At 41.7% G+C, this 12,799-nt stretch overlaps 1 protein-coding gene across 1 annotated transcript; it reads left to right on the top strand.

Annotated features, from left to right (window-relative positions):
* Window positions 1–5,405: 5,405 nt before the first annotated feature.
* LOC134351323 (hemoglobin subunit beta-like) lies at window positions 5,406–6,882 on the top strand. The gene is made up of 3 exons (XM_063057398.1): window positions 5,406–5,524; window positions 5,805–6,012; window positions 6,543–6,882. Exons 1-3 carry the CDS (start codon window positions 5,433–5,435, stop codon window positions 6,669–6,671), a joined length of 429 nt encoding a protein of 142 aa, XP_062913468.1. The 5' UTR covers window positions 5,406–5,432; the 3' UTR covers window positions 6,672–6,882.
* Window positions 6,883–12,799: the final 5,917 nt, after the last annotated feature.

Raw genomic sequence — 12,799 nt, 5'->3', positions numbered from 1 at the left:
ACCTCTATACTTACTCCAGCTTTTTCATTGATTGCATAACTACTTTGGGATCCATATCCTGCTGAACTTGTTCAAATCCATTCACGTAATTCTAGCAATTGTCTCCATCAGGAAGCCTATTGCAATGTGTCCCTCTTGTATAAGTGATCTCGGTCCTGGAAGATATCCCACCATCTCGAGGTGTGTGTCGCCCTGCACCAGTTCATCAGCTACAGATTCATCAGCCCTATCCTGCTATTCCCTTTTTCACTACAACACAGCACATGGAGTTACCCAGGGATTATAACCCTACGGCTCCTACTTTTTAACCTTCTACCCATCTCTCTCAATTCCCTCTGCAGTATCTCATTCTTTTGTTTCATCTACAGCCCCAGTCACTCTATGCAGTCAGTCAGGAACTGCAACTGAACACATCTCCCACAGATATAATCACCAGGAACCATGGAACTCCCTTGTCCATTCGTCCCCTCCATCCCTCCCCACTGATCTCCCTCCTGGCACTTACCCTTGTAAGAAGAACAAGTGCTGCACATGCCCTTACACTTCCTCCCTTACCACCATTCAGGGCCCCAGACAGTCCTTCCAGGTGAGGCAACACTTCACCTGTGAGTCGGCTGGGGTGATATACTGTGTCCGGTGCTCCCGATGTGGTCTTCTATATATTGGCGAGACCCGACGCAGACTGGGAAATTGTTTTGCTGAACACCTATGCTCTGTCTGCCAGAGAAAGCAGTATCTCCCAGTGGCCACGCATTTTAATTCCACATCCCATTCCCATTCTGATATGTCTATCCACGGCCTCCTCTACTGTAAAGATGAAGCCACACTCAGGTTGGAGGAACAACACCTTATATTCCATCTGGGTAGCCTCCAACCTGACGGCATGAACATTGACTTCTCTAACTTCCGCTAATGCCCCACCTCCCCCTCGTACCCCATCCGTTATTTATTTATATACACACGTTCTTTCTCTCACTGTCCTTTTTCTCCCTCTGTCCCTCTGACTCTCTGACTATACCCCTTGCCCATCCTCTGGGTTTTTCCCCCCCTCCCCCTTTTCCTTCTCCCTAGGCCTTCTGTCCTATGATCCTCTCATATCCCTTTTGCCAATCACCTGTCCAGCTCTTGGCTCCATCCCTCCCCCTCCTGTCTTCTCTTATCATTTTGGATCTCCCCCTCCCCCTCCCACTTTCAAATCTCTTACTAGCTCTTCCTTCAGTTAGTCCTGACGGAGGGTCTCGGCCCATAACGTCGACTGTACCCCTTCCTAGAGAGCTGCCTGGCCTGCTGCGTTCACCAGCAACTTTGATGTGTGTTACCATGGAAGTTTCCCTGACCTTCCCATGTTCTGCAGAGTGTACGCACAACTGTCCTGACGGCCATCCCTAAACAACTAAGACTAGAAGGAAAAGGAAATTGCCTTCTAAACTCAAGAGAGAGCATAGGCCAGCAACTTTTTGCTGTTGATGTTTCTGTAGCAGGCAATTTTTTTTTACAAGTTGCTAGTTTGACACTCAACCCAGCACAGATGGAAAGCGTGCCTGGGGAGCCGGCTGAGTTTGAACTCGGGAGCCTTCACTCCGAAGTCCGGTGCTCATGCCACTACGCCACCAGCCGGCTACTAAGACTATGGACGGATGGAAAAGATCTCACTTCATCTTACCTGACCCTTGGTCAACTTCCTCACTGAAGTGTCTCCAAGCAAAGCCTCTGACTTACAATGAAACAACTCTGAGAAATTCCTTTCCTGCATTTTCATGTGCAAAACTAGTAATCTATGTCTCTCTAGTGTTATTTAAATCAAGTAGACATAGACTCAGTATGTAATGTGTCCCACTGTAAATCGTGCTGGTGACTCTCTAGAGTTGTAGCGTGCTGTTTCAGCTTCAGAATGAACACGAACAGAGGTCCATCAATGTCACAGTACTACCCTGTCTTCAGCACACAATCTGACTTCCTAACCAACAGAGCACACTCAGTAAGGGTAGGTAGCATTACCTCCATCATCATTATTCTCAACACTGGTGCCCCACAAGGCTTCATCAGCGACACCCTACTCTACTCTCTGTACGCTCACAACTTTGTGGTCAGGTTCTACTCGAACTCCATCATTACAAATGATACCACCACAGTGAGCCGAATCTCTAATAACAATAATCTGAGTAAAGTACGAGTCTAGTAACATTCTGTCATGACAACAATCTTTCCCTCAATGTCAGTGAAACAAAAGAGCTGGTGATTGACTTCACGAGGGTGGGTGGTGCACACACACCTGATTACATCAACAGTGTTGAGATCAAGTAGGTTAAGAGCTTCAAGTTCCCAGGAGTGAATATCACCAACAGGCTCCTAGTTCCACCATGGCCAAGAAATCTCAGTTTCTTCTGGAGGCTACAGAAATCTGGCATGTCCCATCCGACCGTCACTAGTTTTTATTGATAGAACATAGAATGCATCCTATCCAGATGCATCACAGGTTGGTGTGGCAACTGTTCTCCCAATAATCAGCAGAAAATACAGAGTTGTGACCAGAATTTAGCACAGAACAAAAACCAGCATCCTCTCCATGGAGTCTACCAACATTTTTTGCCACCTTGCTAAAGAAACCAACATAATTAAGCACCCCACTCACCCCAGACATGCTCTCTTCTCCACCCTCCCATAGAGTAGACAATACAAATGCTTGTAAGCACATACAAGTAGGCTCAAGGACAGCTTCTACCCCACAGTTCTAAGGGTATTGAATATTACCGTAGTAGGATGATCTCTCGACCACACAATCTACCTCATTGTGGCCTTGAAACTTATTGTCAACTTGCGCTGCACCTTCTTGGTAAAAGTAACACTTTATTCTGCATTCTGTTATTGCTTCAGACTATCTTAGTACATGTGACAATAGCAAACTGATTTATCAATTTAGCAATAGATCCATTGTGTTTTGTCTCTTAAAGGGACAATACAGAAGCAGAGCAGCTGAAGCTGGGGTTGTGGGCAGCTTTGTGCAACGACTGCTGCAGTGGCTGGAGAGGACAGGGTGCATGGATGGCTGATGGAGGAACATTCAGGCAAGCTGGTGTGTAAGTGTGGATGGTGGTGAGCAGCTTCTTCTGTGCTGATGGGGCCGTCCTCATTCAGACAAGTGGGGTGTATTCTATCATACGCAGAATTGTACCTTTGGTGAAAGTCGGAAAGTTTTTACCATGGTATTAGTATTGCATAGCCAGTGTCTGCCCCGTTCACGCATCCAGAGTAGTTCTGTATCTGATCAAATTTGGAACCTGGTCAGTGGAGATGCCCAGGATGTTGATGGTGGGACTCAATAATAAGAATGCTCTTGAACTCAAGGACCAATGTCTGCATGACATCTTGTTGGAGATTGTTGTTACCTGGTACTTTCCTGATGTGAATATTACTGGCTAATTACAGTAGAATGTTTTATGAGGATTGTTGTATCAAGGCATGGGCTACTTCATTTACTGAGTAGAAAATGTATTTGAACATTGTGCTATCACTGGTAAGCACCCTCACATCTGACAATCAAAACCACTTGCAAATGCTGGAAACCTCATAAACAGAATGCTGGAATTACTCAACAGCTCAGGCTGTACTTGTGGCTATATCAATACCTGCGCTTTTCGTCCACATCTGATATTCTGACCCGTCCTTTGAAACTTTGCACTCACCTTAAGATCTAGTATGTCTTTTTTAGAAAGCAAAGATCAAAATTTTGTACAATAACGTTTCTGTTATTTCACCAAGGTTTTGGAACCTAGAACAATACAGGACAGGAAAAGGCCCTTCAGCCAAACTAATTAAGCTAGCAACATCTAATCCATTCTGCCTGCATGTGATCCATATCCCTCGTTCCCTGTACACTTTATGTGTCTTTCAGGGAGCCTCTTCAACACTCCTATCATATCTACCTCTTCTACCACTGATGGTAACACAGCAACAACACTCACTGCTCCGTTAAAAAAAACCTATTGAACTTCCCCGTCTTACGATAAATGCAGCCCTCCAGTAGTAGACATTTGAACCCTGGGCAATAAGACACTGGCTATCTAGTCTATCGAAACCTCTCATAACTTTATAAAGTTCTGTCAGGTTACCCCTCTTCCACTCCTGTGAAAACAACTCTCATCTGTCCACTGTCCTTATACCACATTCCCTCCAATCCAGCCAGCACACTGATAAACCTCTTCTGAACCCTCCCCATGGCCTCCACATCCTTCCAATGATGAGTGACCAGAAATGAATATCATACTCTAGTTCTGTCTGAACAGAAAATTCCCAATTAGTTCTCTATCATCAGCAAATCTGGAAACGTTACAGCAGGTCTTCTCAGATAAACTGTTAACAGACGTAGTAAATGTTGGGGTCCAAGCACTGATCCCTGATGGACCCCATTAGCTGCAGCCTGACTATCCATGAGGGGTCTGTTTCTCTACTCTGTTTTCCATTTGTTAAACAACTCTCAATGGACACAGTGACCCCCAAATTCTATGTGAACTGTCCTTGTTTATCTTCTGAACACAACCTTATTGAAAGCCTATTGAAAATCTAATACTTAAGCAGACAGGAGACATTGGTTTAGTTCCTCTGTCATTTTATTATTTCCTATTATAAAGTCTCCGATCTTTGTTCATAGTGAACCCACATTTTCCCTCATTGGTCTTTTCATGTTTACACTTCACCTACAGTAATTTGTGAATGCTCATGGCTGGTTCTCTATTCAATGGACCAATGGACACACAAAACAGAAATAGAGCTTTGTCCATATGTGTCCATTTACCAAATTCATAATACTACCCACAGACAATGCAAATTACTATTAGTTACCCAGTGAAAGTTGATAGCTGAGTCATCAGTCAGAAAGACCCCAGGACCATGAAATGCACATTATTGCTGTAGCTCAGTATTTCAAAATAATCTTGTCTCAATTTACTGATGTAAGTTTATCATCAGTTTTCCATAGCTACAGTCCCATATCTTTACAGATGAGAACATTAATGAAGCTATATTATAATAGTCATGGATTTGATTACAACGTCAGAAATGTATTAATTTTTGAAAAATAGTATTATTTAATGAAAAAGTGTAATAGCTGAACTTCAATTAACAAGGAGAGAGTTCTACAGTTTGAAAATGAATGTATTGAATTAATATTCTACAAAACTGGAGAATTATTCTTCGTGTTGGATGGGCAGAAGTGAGGCTCAGACAAGCAATTGTTCAGCAAGTGTTAACACACAAACACAGAAGGGTTGCAGCCCACGTTTGGAAAGTGTGCCCAACCCATCAAGTAATCAGCCTGTTACAGTAACGATTTAGCCTGAGATGAGCCATTTCAGAGCCTATAAAAGTGAAGTCAAAACTCCAGGTCAACACAGCTTTCTTGCGTGAGCAGTGACAGTGAGAGCTTAACAGCCAAAATGGTGAAATTAACAAAGGCTCAGGAACAATACATCACGAACAAATGGGACCATTTGGATAAGAAAACAATAACTGCCCAAGCCTTGGCAAGGTACTGTATGTTGAAAATGTATTTTCTGTTTTATGTTTAAATCATGCACTGTATTTTCAACTATGGTTCTGGTGAAGGCTCTTTAATTTTCTATGCTTGCCTAGATGTTGTCATTGGGTGAGGGAATTAGTATTCAACACTGCACTGAGGTTCTAGTTAAACCCACAAGAAAATCAACTCTTTATTTGATAAAAAGGTCCTAAATCATGAACTTTGAGCAATTAATTAATTCCAAGTTATCACAACAGAAACTGGACAATTTGTTTTTTTTCCTTTCTAGGGTATTCGCGGTCTATCCCTGGACGACCAGACTGTTTAAGAATTTCAATGGTCGTTTTGCAGCCGGTGACCCTGGTGTTCAGGCTCATGCAGACAAAGTGCTGAAGGCTCTGAACACTGCAATTGAAGATTTGAAGAATATTGAAACCAATTTCTATGATCTTAGCAGTAAACATCAAACAATCGGAGTGGACACTCAAAATTTCAAGGTAAACACCAATCTTTCTAGGATGTGCAAATTTTCATAAATGGGGTGCTATAGATATTTCTCAATTACAGAGTTATAACAAACATGACAACCAAGCATCATGGACTAAACTGCAGGCAAAAAGAGCACATCTGCTCACTGTGCAAAATGCAGACCTTTTGAAATTTTCCAGAGAAGTTGATTTTGATTTCCCTTTATTCAACATCTAACAGATGCAGAATTGTTTTTGACTTCACTGCTCCAAGGACGCTGAAATTATCCTCACATTGTGTATTGTCTGTAGAGAGTTTGCTCCAGTTTGCTGTCCTTCAGGTTAATTAGTTACTGTTTGTCAAAAAGAATCAAAAGGGCTTTGATGGGCACATGAGGCAAGGATATGGGAAAAGACTTATATGTTTGCACCACTGAGTACTGACATCGACCCAGAGGACACCATGGACTTCTGGGCTATTCGGTAAGAAGTCATTGGAGGTTTGAGCTTTGCTTTCCAATTTTGTTTCAGTGTTGTATAATTATTGTTTTTCTTCACAGCTTCTCAGCCAGGCCTTCATTGTTGAACTCGCTCTTCGTGATAAAAAAGGATTCGGACCAGAGGAACATGAAGCTGCCTACAAGTTTTTTAAACTGGTGACAGAAGCTCTCTCCAGCAACTACCACTAAATCTATAACCTGCATCCTCCACCACCTTCAGAAATGCAATGCAAACATGTATTATCAGCATATACAATGTGTTTTTTGCTTAAAGGACCTGTGTAGCATCAGGTTCAAGTCATGCTAATGTAAAGGTGGCACAATACTCCTCTTTGTATTGTCATTTTCCTCAATGTTTGGAAAATGTCTGCAAGCATTCCCTTTTCTTCAATAAAGAAAGAATAATTCTCTCACAAAGGTAAATTCTTCATCTCTAGAGAATGAAAATTAAAAGAATTTTGACTTGGTCAATGTTGAGATGAACAATGGTTTGTTGTTAAAAAGCAGACATTGTGCTGTAGGACCTTTCACTGTCCCAGGACAGGTCAAAGCATTTTTCATCTGCTGAAGTACTTTAGAAATAAACTAATGCTGTACTATGGGGAAAGGTAGCAGTCAATTTCCCACATATTTCTCACATTTCATAACAAGATGATGCCATTCAATCTATTGACAAACCACTAGTCTTCAAAGAAATTCGAAAGCTCTGAGATTTTCTGTATCCATCCTTCCGCACAATCCATTAATGCCTCCCCGATTCTCCCACCACCATCCCATATTAGACAAATGTTGTACAACAATAGCACGTAGTTTTGATTCATTGTATAAGGATTGCCTACATGAGTAATGAACTAATTATCATTCAGTGGGCCATTTTATAAAAGAAATTTGACGACCGGGCTAACACCCACACTTTTGCTAAAAAAAATGTATTGTAGCATACAGAATTGATAAAGTAACACAATTTTTCAGTGTAAAACTAAAGGTGGAGAGAATGAAAATCCAACAACGGTGTACTTTAAAACAAGGAAAATGTCCACAATAGCTTTGGTTGTGGTCTTTCACACTCAGACCAACATGGACAGATGACTGTGAGGCACTGTCACATTTCACTGCTGAAAACATGACTTATGTTGAAAGTAAACAGAGCCCTATTGACAAATAAAGTTAAGCTTTTTAAAATTGTTTTCTGAGACAGGAGATACCATGAAATGGAAGCACTTGTTTATTCTCTGGTGCCAGGAATGACTGCAGTTGTAGGAACAGAGGGCAAGTACTGACCAATATTCATCTGGACACACTGCCTGTGAGCATGATGTAAATCAGACAGTAGCCAGCAAAAGATCTTGCACTGTCTCAGAATTGTGAGTAAATCAGGAAATGGTGACCCATGGAGAAAGAACCACAATTACATCCCTTCTATTGCTGGATCTTAGAGCTGAATATAAGGGATGGATGGGATGTATTTTGTGGGACCTGGAGTTGAACACTTACACTTTCTAAATAAATGTACCAACTGTAACAAGACTTGCTAGAATTAGGTGTTTAGACATTGAATGAGAAGTGAGGGTTTACACTAAATGTTAAAAAAAAAGACTTCAATTGCCTTTGCCAAAACATTCTCTCTTATCTCCCCCTCCCATCAGGCAGGAGACACAAAAAGCCTGAAAGCTGGTACCATTAGGCTCAAGGATAGCTTTAATTGCATTTGCTACAAGACCATAAAAGGATATAAAAGTAGTGGATATGGCTCAGATCATTACTGGTAAAGCTGTCCCCTCCATTCCACACATCAGCACAGTGCGTAGTCATACAAAAGCATTAACCATCATCAGGGACCCCTATCACCCAGGTCATGTTCTCTTCCCACTGCTACCATCTGGAAGGAGGCACAGAAGCCTCAGGACCCCCATCACCATATTCAGGAACACTTCTACCTCTCAACCTACATGCTCTTCAACCTGTGGAGTTAACTTCATTCAACTTCACTCGCCCCATCACTAAAAAGTACCCACAACCTATGGATTCTTCATCTCAGGCTCACAATACTTATTGCTTACTTGTTTGTTTTTTTTCATTTTTGTACATGCACAGTTTGTTATCTTTTGCACATTGGTTGCATCTTTCATTGATTCTATTATGGTTTTTGGATTTACCAAGTATGCCCAAAAGAAAATGAATCAGGGTTTTACATAATGACATTTACGTACTCTGTTAATAAATTTACTTTTAACTTCAAACTTAAAACTTGGAACTCTGAAATAGCCCACTTGTATGACACAATCGATTGTCAATCTAACAACCTACATCATTATAGAGTTGCACCTTATTGTCCATCAGTAGTGAACTTTTTTTTGAAACTGCAACACCATTGTGCATCCTTTTATTATCTTCCCTTGCACTATTACGTCTGCATGCACCTCTGATATCTGAAGTTTCTAACCATTTAGAAAATAGTCTTTGCCTGTATACTGTCTACCAAAGTGCACGGCCATTCACTTCCCTGCACTGTGTTCCATCTGCCACTTCTTTACCCATCTCCCAAACTGTCTAATTCCTTTTACAGACTCCCTGCTTGTTCAGCACTACATGCCGTCCACCCAACATCCAAGTCACTGAAGTGGTCCCAACATGCTCCCTATGGAACACCACGAGTAACCGGCAGCTAATCAAAAGAGGCCCCCCTTATACCGCCCCCCCCACCTTAGCAACCTGTCAGTCAGCAAACCAATCTTCTATCCATGCTAATATCTTTCTTGTAATTATATGGGCTGTTATATTGTCAAGCAGCCTCATGTGTGGCACTTTGTCAAAGGCCTTCTGAAAAACCAAATAAACAACATCTACTGACTGTCCTTTATCCATCTTGCCAATTATTTCCACCAAGTGTTCCAACAGATTTGTCTGGCAAGATTTCACCTTAAGAAAACCATGATGACTTTGGTGAATTTTATCATTCACCTTCAAGTACCTTGGGACCTTAACCTTATTAATGTACTCCAACATCTTTCCAATTACTGAGGTCAGATTAACTGGACTATAATTTCCTTTCTTCTGCTTCCCTTCTTAAAGAGTGGAGTGAAATTTGCATTTCGAATTCTTTAGAACAATTCCAGAATATAGTAAATCTGTCAGGGCACTGGAGCAGGGATCTAATCACAGACCAAATACTGTGCACACAGTGATATTAATTGAGTAACAAATCCCAAGGTGCAAACAAAGTCAGCATCAAAGTTCAGGCAGAGATCAAAACATCCAGAGAAATCCAAAAACCGGAATTGGAAACAGGCAGAGTCAATATTCAGACGCACAGATGCGAATGCTGGAAAGGCTCAGGAAAATTCACTGGCACAATCTCACACCGAACAGGTGAAAACACAGGAGTGAATACACTGAGCAATAAACAGAGAGGCAGATGACAGGTGGAGCACAATGAGACACAGGTGGCAGCAATACAGGTAATAATGAGAAGCAGATGAGACACGAAGTACTCAGTAATACAGGGGCCGGAGTAGAGCAGGAGCACATGGCAATACAAAAGCATAGGCTGACAGCTCGGGGGAAACACACAAAAAGCAGAGTTCAACTCGAGGAACTGACAGAATTTTGAAAGATAATTACTAATGCCTCCACAATCTCTTCATCTACCTCTTACAAAACTGGGGGAAGTTCATCTGGTCCAGGTGGCATATCTACCTTCAGATATTTCAGATTCCCAAGCACCTTCTCCTTAGTAATAGCAAATACACTCACTTTTTCCCTCAGCACTCATATTTCTGGCATACAATGAAAAAGTTCAAAGTTCAAAGTAAAATTTATTATCAGAGTACATACATGCCACCACATACAACCCCGAGATTCTTTTTCACTAGTTTCAATCCACAGTTAAGACTGACATTAAATTCTTATTAAGTTCTTCGGCTATTTCTTAGCCCCAATTACAAACTCCCCAGCATCCTTTTCCAGCAGTCCAATATCCACTCTCTTTTACTTCTTATATATCTGAAAAATCTGTGGTATCCTCTGTTATATTAGTGACTACTTACCTTCATATTTCATTTTTTCACTATTTATGTTTTTTTCACTTGCCTTCTGTTGGTTTTTAAGTTTCCCATTTCTCCAACTTAATACAACTTGCTATATTATGTGCTCTCTCTATTCCTTTCATTTGGACTTTGACTTCTCTTGTTGAACGTGGCTGCCTCATCCTCCTTTTAGAATACTCTGCATATTTGGGATATATAGAAACCATAGAAACTACAGCACAGAAACAGGCCCCCTGGCCCTTCTTGGCTGTGCCAAACCATTTTCTGCCTAGTCCCACTGAACTGCACACGGACCATATTCCTCCATACACCTCCCATCCATGTATCTGTCCAATTCATTCTTAAATGTTAAAAAAGAACCCGCATTTATCACCTCGTCTGGCAGCTCATTTCATACTCCCACCACTCTCTGTGTGAAGAAGCCCCCCCCCTAATGTTCCCTTTAAACTTCCCCCCCCTCACCTTTAACCCATGTCCTCTGTTTTTTTTCTCCCCTTGCCTCAATGGAAAAAGCCTGCTTGCATTCACTCTATCTATACCCATCATAATTTTATATACATCTATCAAATCTCCCCTCATTCTTCTACGCTCCAGGGAATAAAGTCCCAACCTATTCAACCTTCTCTGTAACTGAGTTTCTCAAGTCCAGGCAACATCCTTGTAAACCTTCTCTGCACTCTTTCAACCTTATTTATATCCTTCCTGTAATTTGGTGACCAAAACTGAACACAATACTCCAGATTCGGCCTCACCAATGCCTTATACAACCTCATCATAACATTCCAGCTCTTATACTCAATACTACGATTAATAAAGGCCAATGTACCAAAAGCTCTCTTTACGACCCTATCTACCTGTGACGCCACTTTTAGGGAATTTTGTATCTGTATTCCCAGATCCCTCTGTTCCACTGAACTCCTCAGTGCCTTACCATTAACCCTGTATGTTCTACGTTGGTTTGTCCTTCCAACGTGCAATACCTCACACTTGTCAGTATTAAACTCCATCTGCCATTTTTTAGCCCATTTTTCCAGCTGGTCCAAGTCCCTCTGCAGGCTCTGAGAACCTTCCTCACTGTCTACTACACCTCCAATCCTTGTATCATCAGCAAGCTTGCTGATCCAATTTACCACATTATCATCCAGATCATTGATATAGATGACAAATAACAATGGACCCAGCACTGATCCCTGTGGCACACCACTAGTCACAGGCCTCCACTCAGAGAAGCAATTCCCTACCACCACTCTCTGGCTTCTTCCATCGAGCCAATGTCTAATCCAATTTACCACCTCTCCATGTATACCTAACGACTGAATTTTCCTAACTAACCTCCCATGCGGGACCTTATCAAAGGCCTTACTGAAGTCCATGTAGACAATATCCACTGCCTTCATTTCATCCACTTTCCTGGTAACCTCCTCGAAAAGCCCCAATAGATTGGTCAAACATGACCTACCACGCACAAAGCCATGTTGACTCTCCCCAATAAGTTCCTGTCTATCCAAATGCTTGTAGATTCTGTCTCTTAGTACTCCCTCCAATAACTTACCTACTACCGACGTTAAACTTACTGGACTATAATTTCCCGGATTACTTTTCGATCCTTTTTTAAACAACGGAACAACATGAGCCACTCTCCAATCCTCCGGCACCTCACCTGTAGACAGCGACATTTTAAATATTTCTGCCAGGGCTCCTGCAATTTCAACACTAGTCTCCTTCAAGGTCCGAGGGAACACCCTGTCAGGTCCTGGGGATTTATCCACTTTAACTTTCCTCAAGGCAGCAAGGACCTCCTCCTTTTCAATCTGTACAGTTTCCATGATCTCACTACTTGTTTCCCTTAACTCCATAGACTTCATGCCAGTTTCCTTAGTAAATACAGATGCAAAAAACCTATTTAAGATCTTCCCCATTTCATTTGGTTCCGCACATAGCCGACCACTCTGATCTTCAAGAGGACCAATTTTATCCCTTACAATCCTTTAGTTCTTAATATACCTGTAAAAGCTCTTTGGATTATTCTTCACTTTGACTGCCAAGGCAACCTCATGTCTTCTTTTAGCCCTCCTGATTTCTTTCTTAAGTATTTTCTTGCACTTCTTATACTCCTCAAGCACCTTATTTACTCCCTGCTTTCTATACACGTCATACAACTCCCTCTTCTTCTTTATCGGAGTTGCAATATCCCTTGAGAACCAAGGTTCCTTATTCCTATTCACCCCGCCTTTAATCCTGACAGGAACATACAAATTCTGCACTCTCAAA

The sequence above is a fragment of the Mobula hypostoma genome, chromosome 9 (genome assembly GCF_963921235.1).
Source record: "Mobula hypostoma chromosome 9, sMobHyp1.1, whole genome shotgun sequence".
NCBI classification, from domain to species: domain Eukaryota; kingdom Metazoa; phylum Chordata; class Chondrichthyes; order Myliobatiformes; family Myliobatidae; genus Mobula; species Mobula hypostoma.
This window is presented reverse-complemented; position numbering and strand designations above follow the sequence as displayed.

Coding starts and splice junctions, on each gene's coding strand:
- LOC134351323 (XM_063057398.1), top strand. CDS start 5,433: ATGGTGAAATTAACAAAGGCTCAGGAACAATACATCACGAACAAATGG. Junction 5,525..5,804: donor ACTGCCCAAGCCTTGGCAAG/GTACTGTATGTT, acceptor TTTCCTTTCTAG/GGTATTCGCGGTCTATCCCT. Junction 6,013..6,542: donor TGGACACTCAAAATTTCAAG/GTAAACACCAAT, acceptor TTTTCTTCACAG/CTTCTCAGCCAGGCCTTCAT.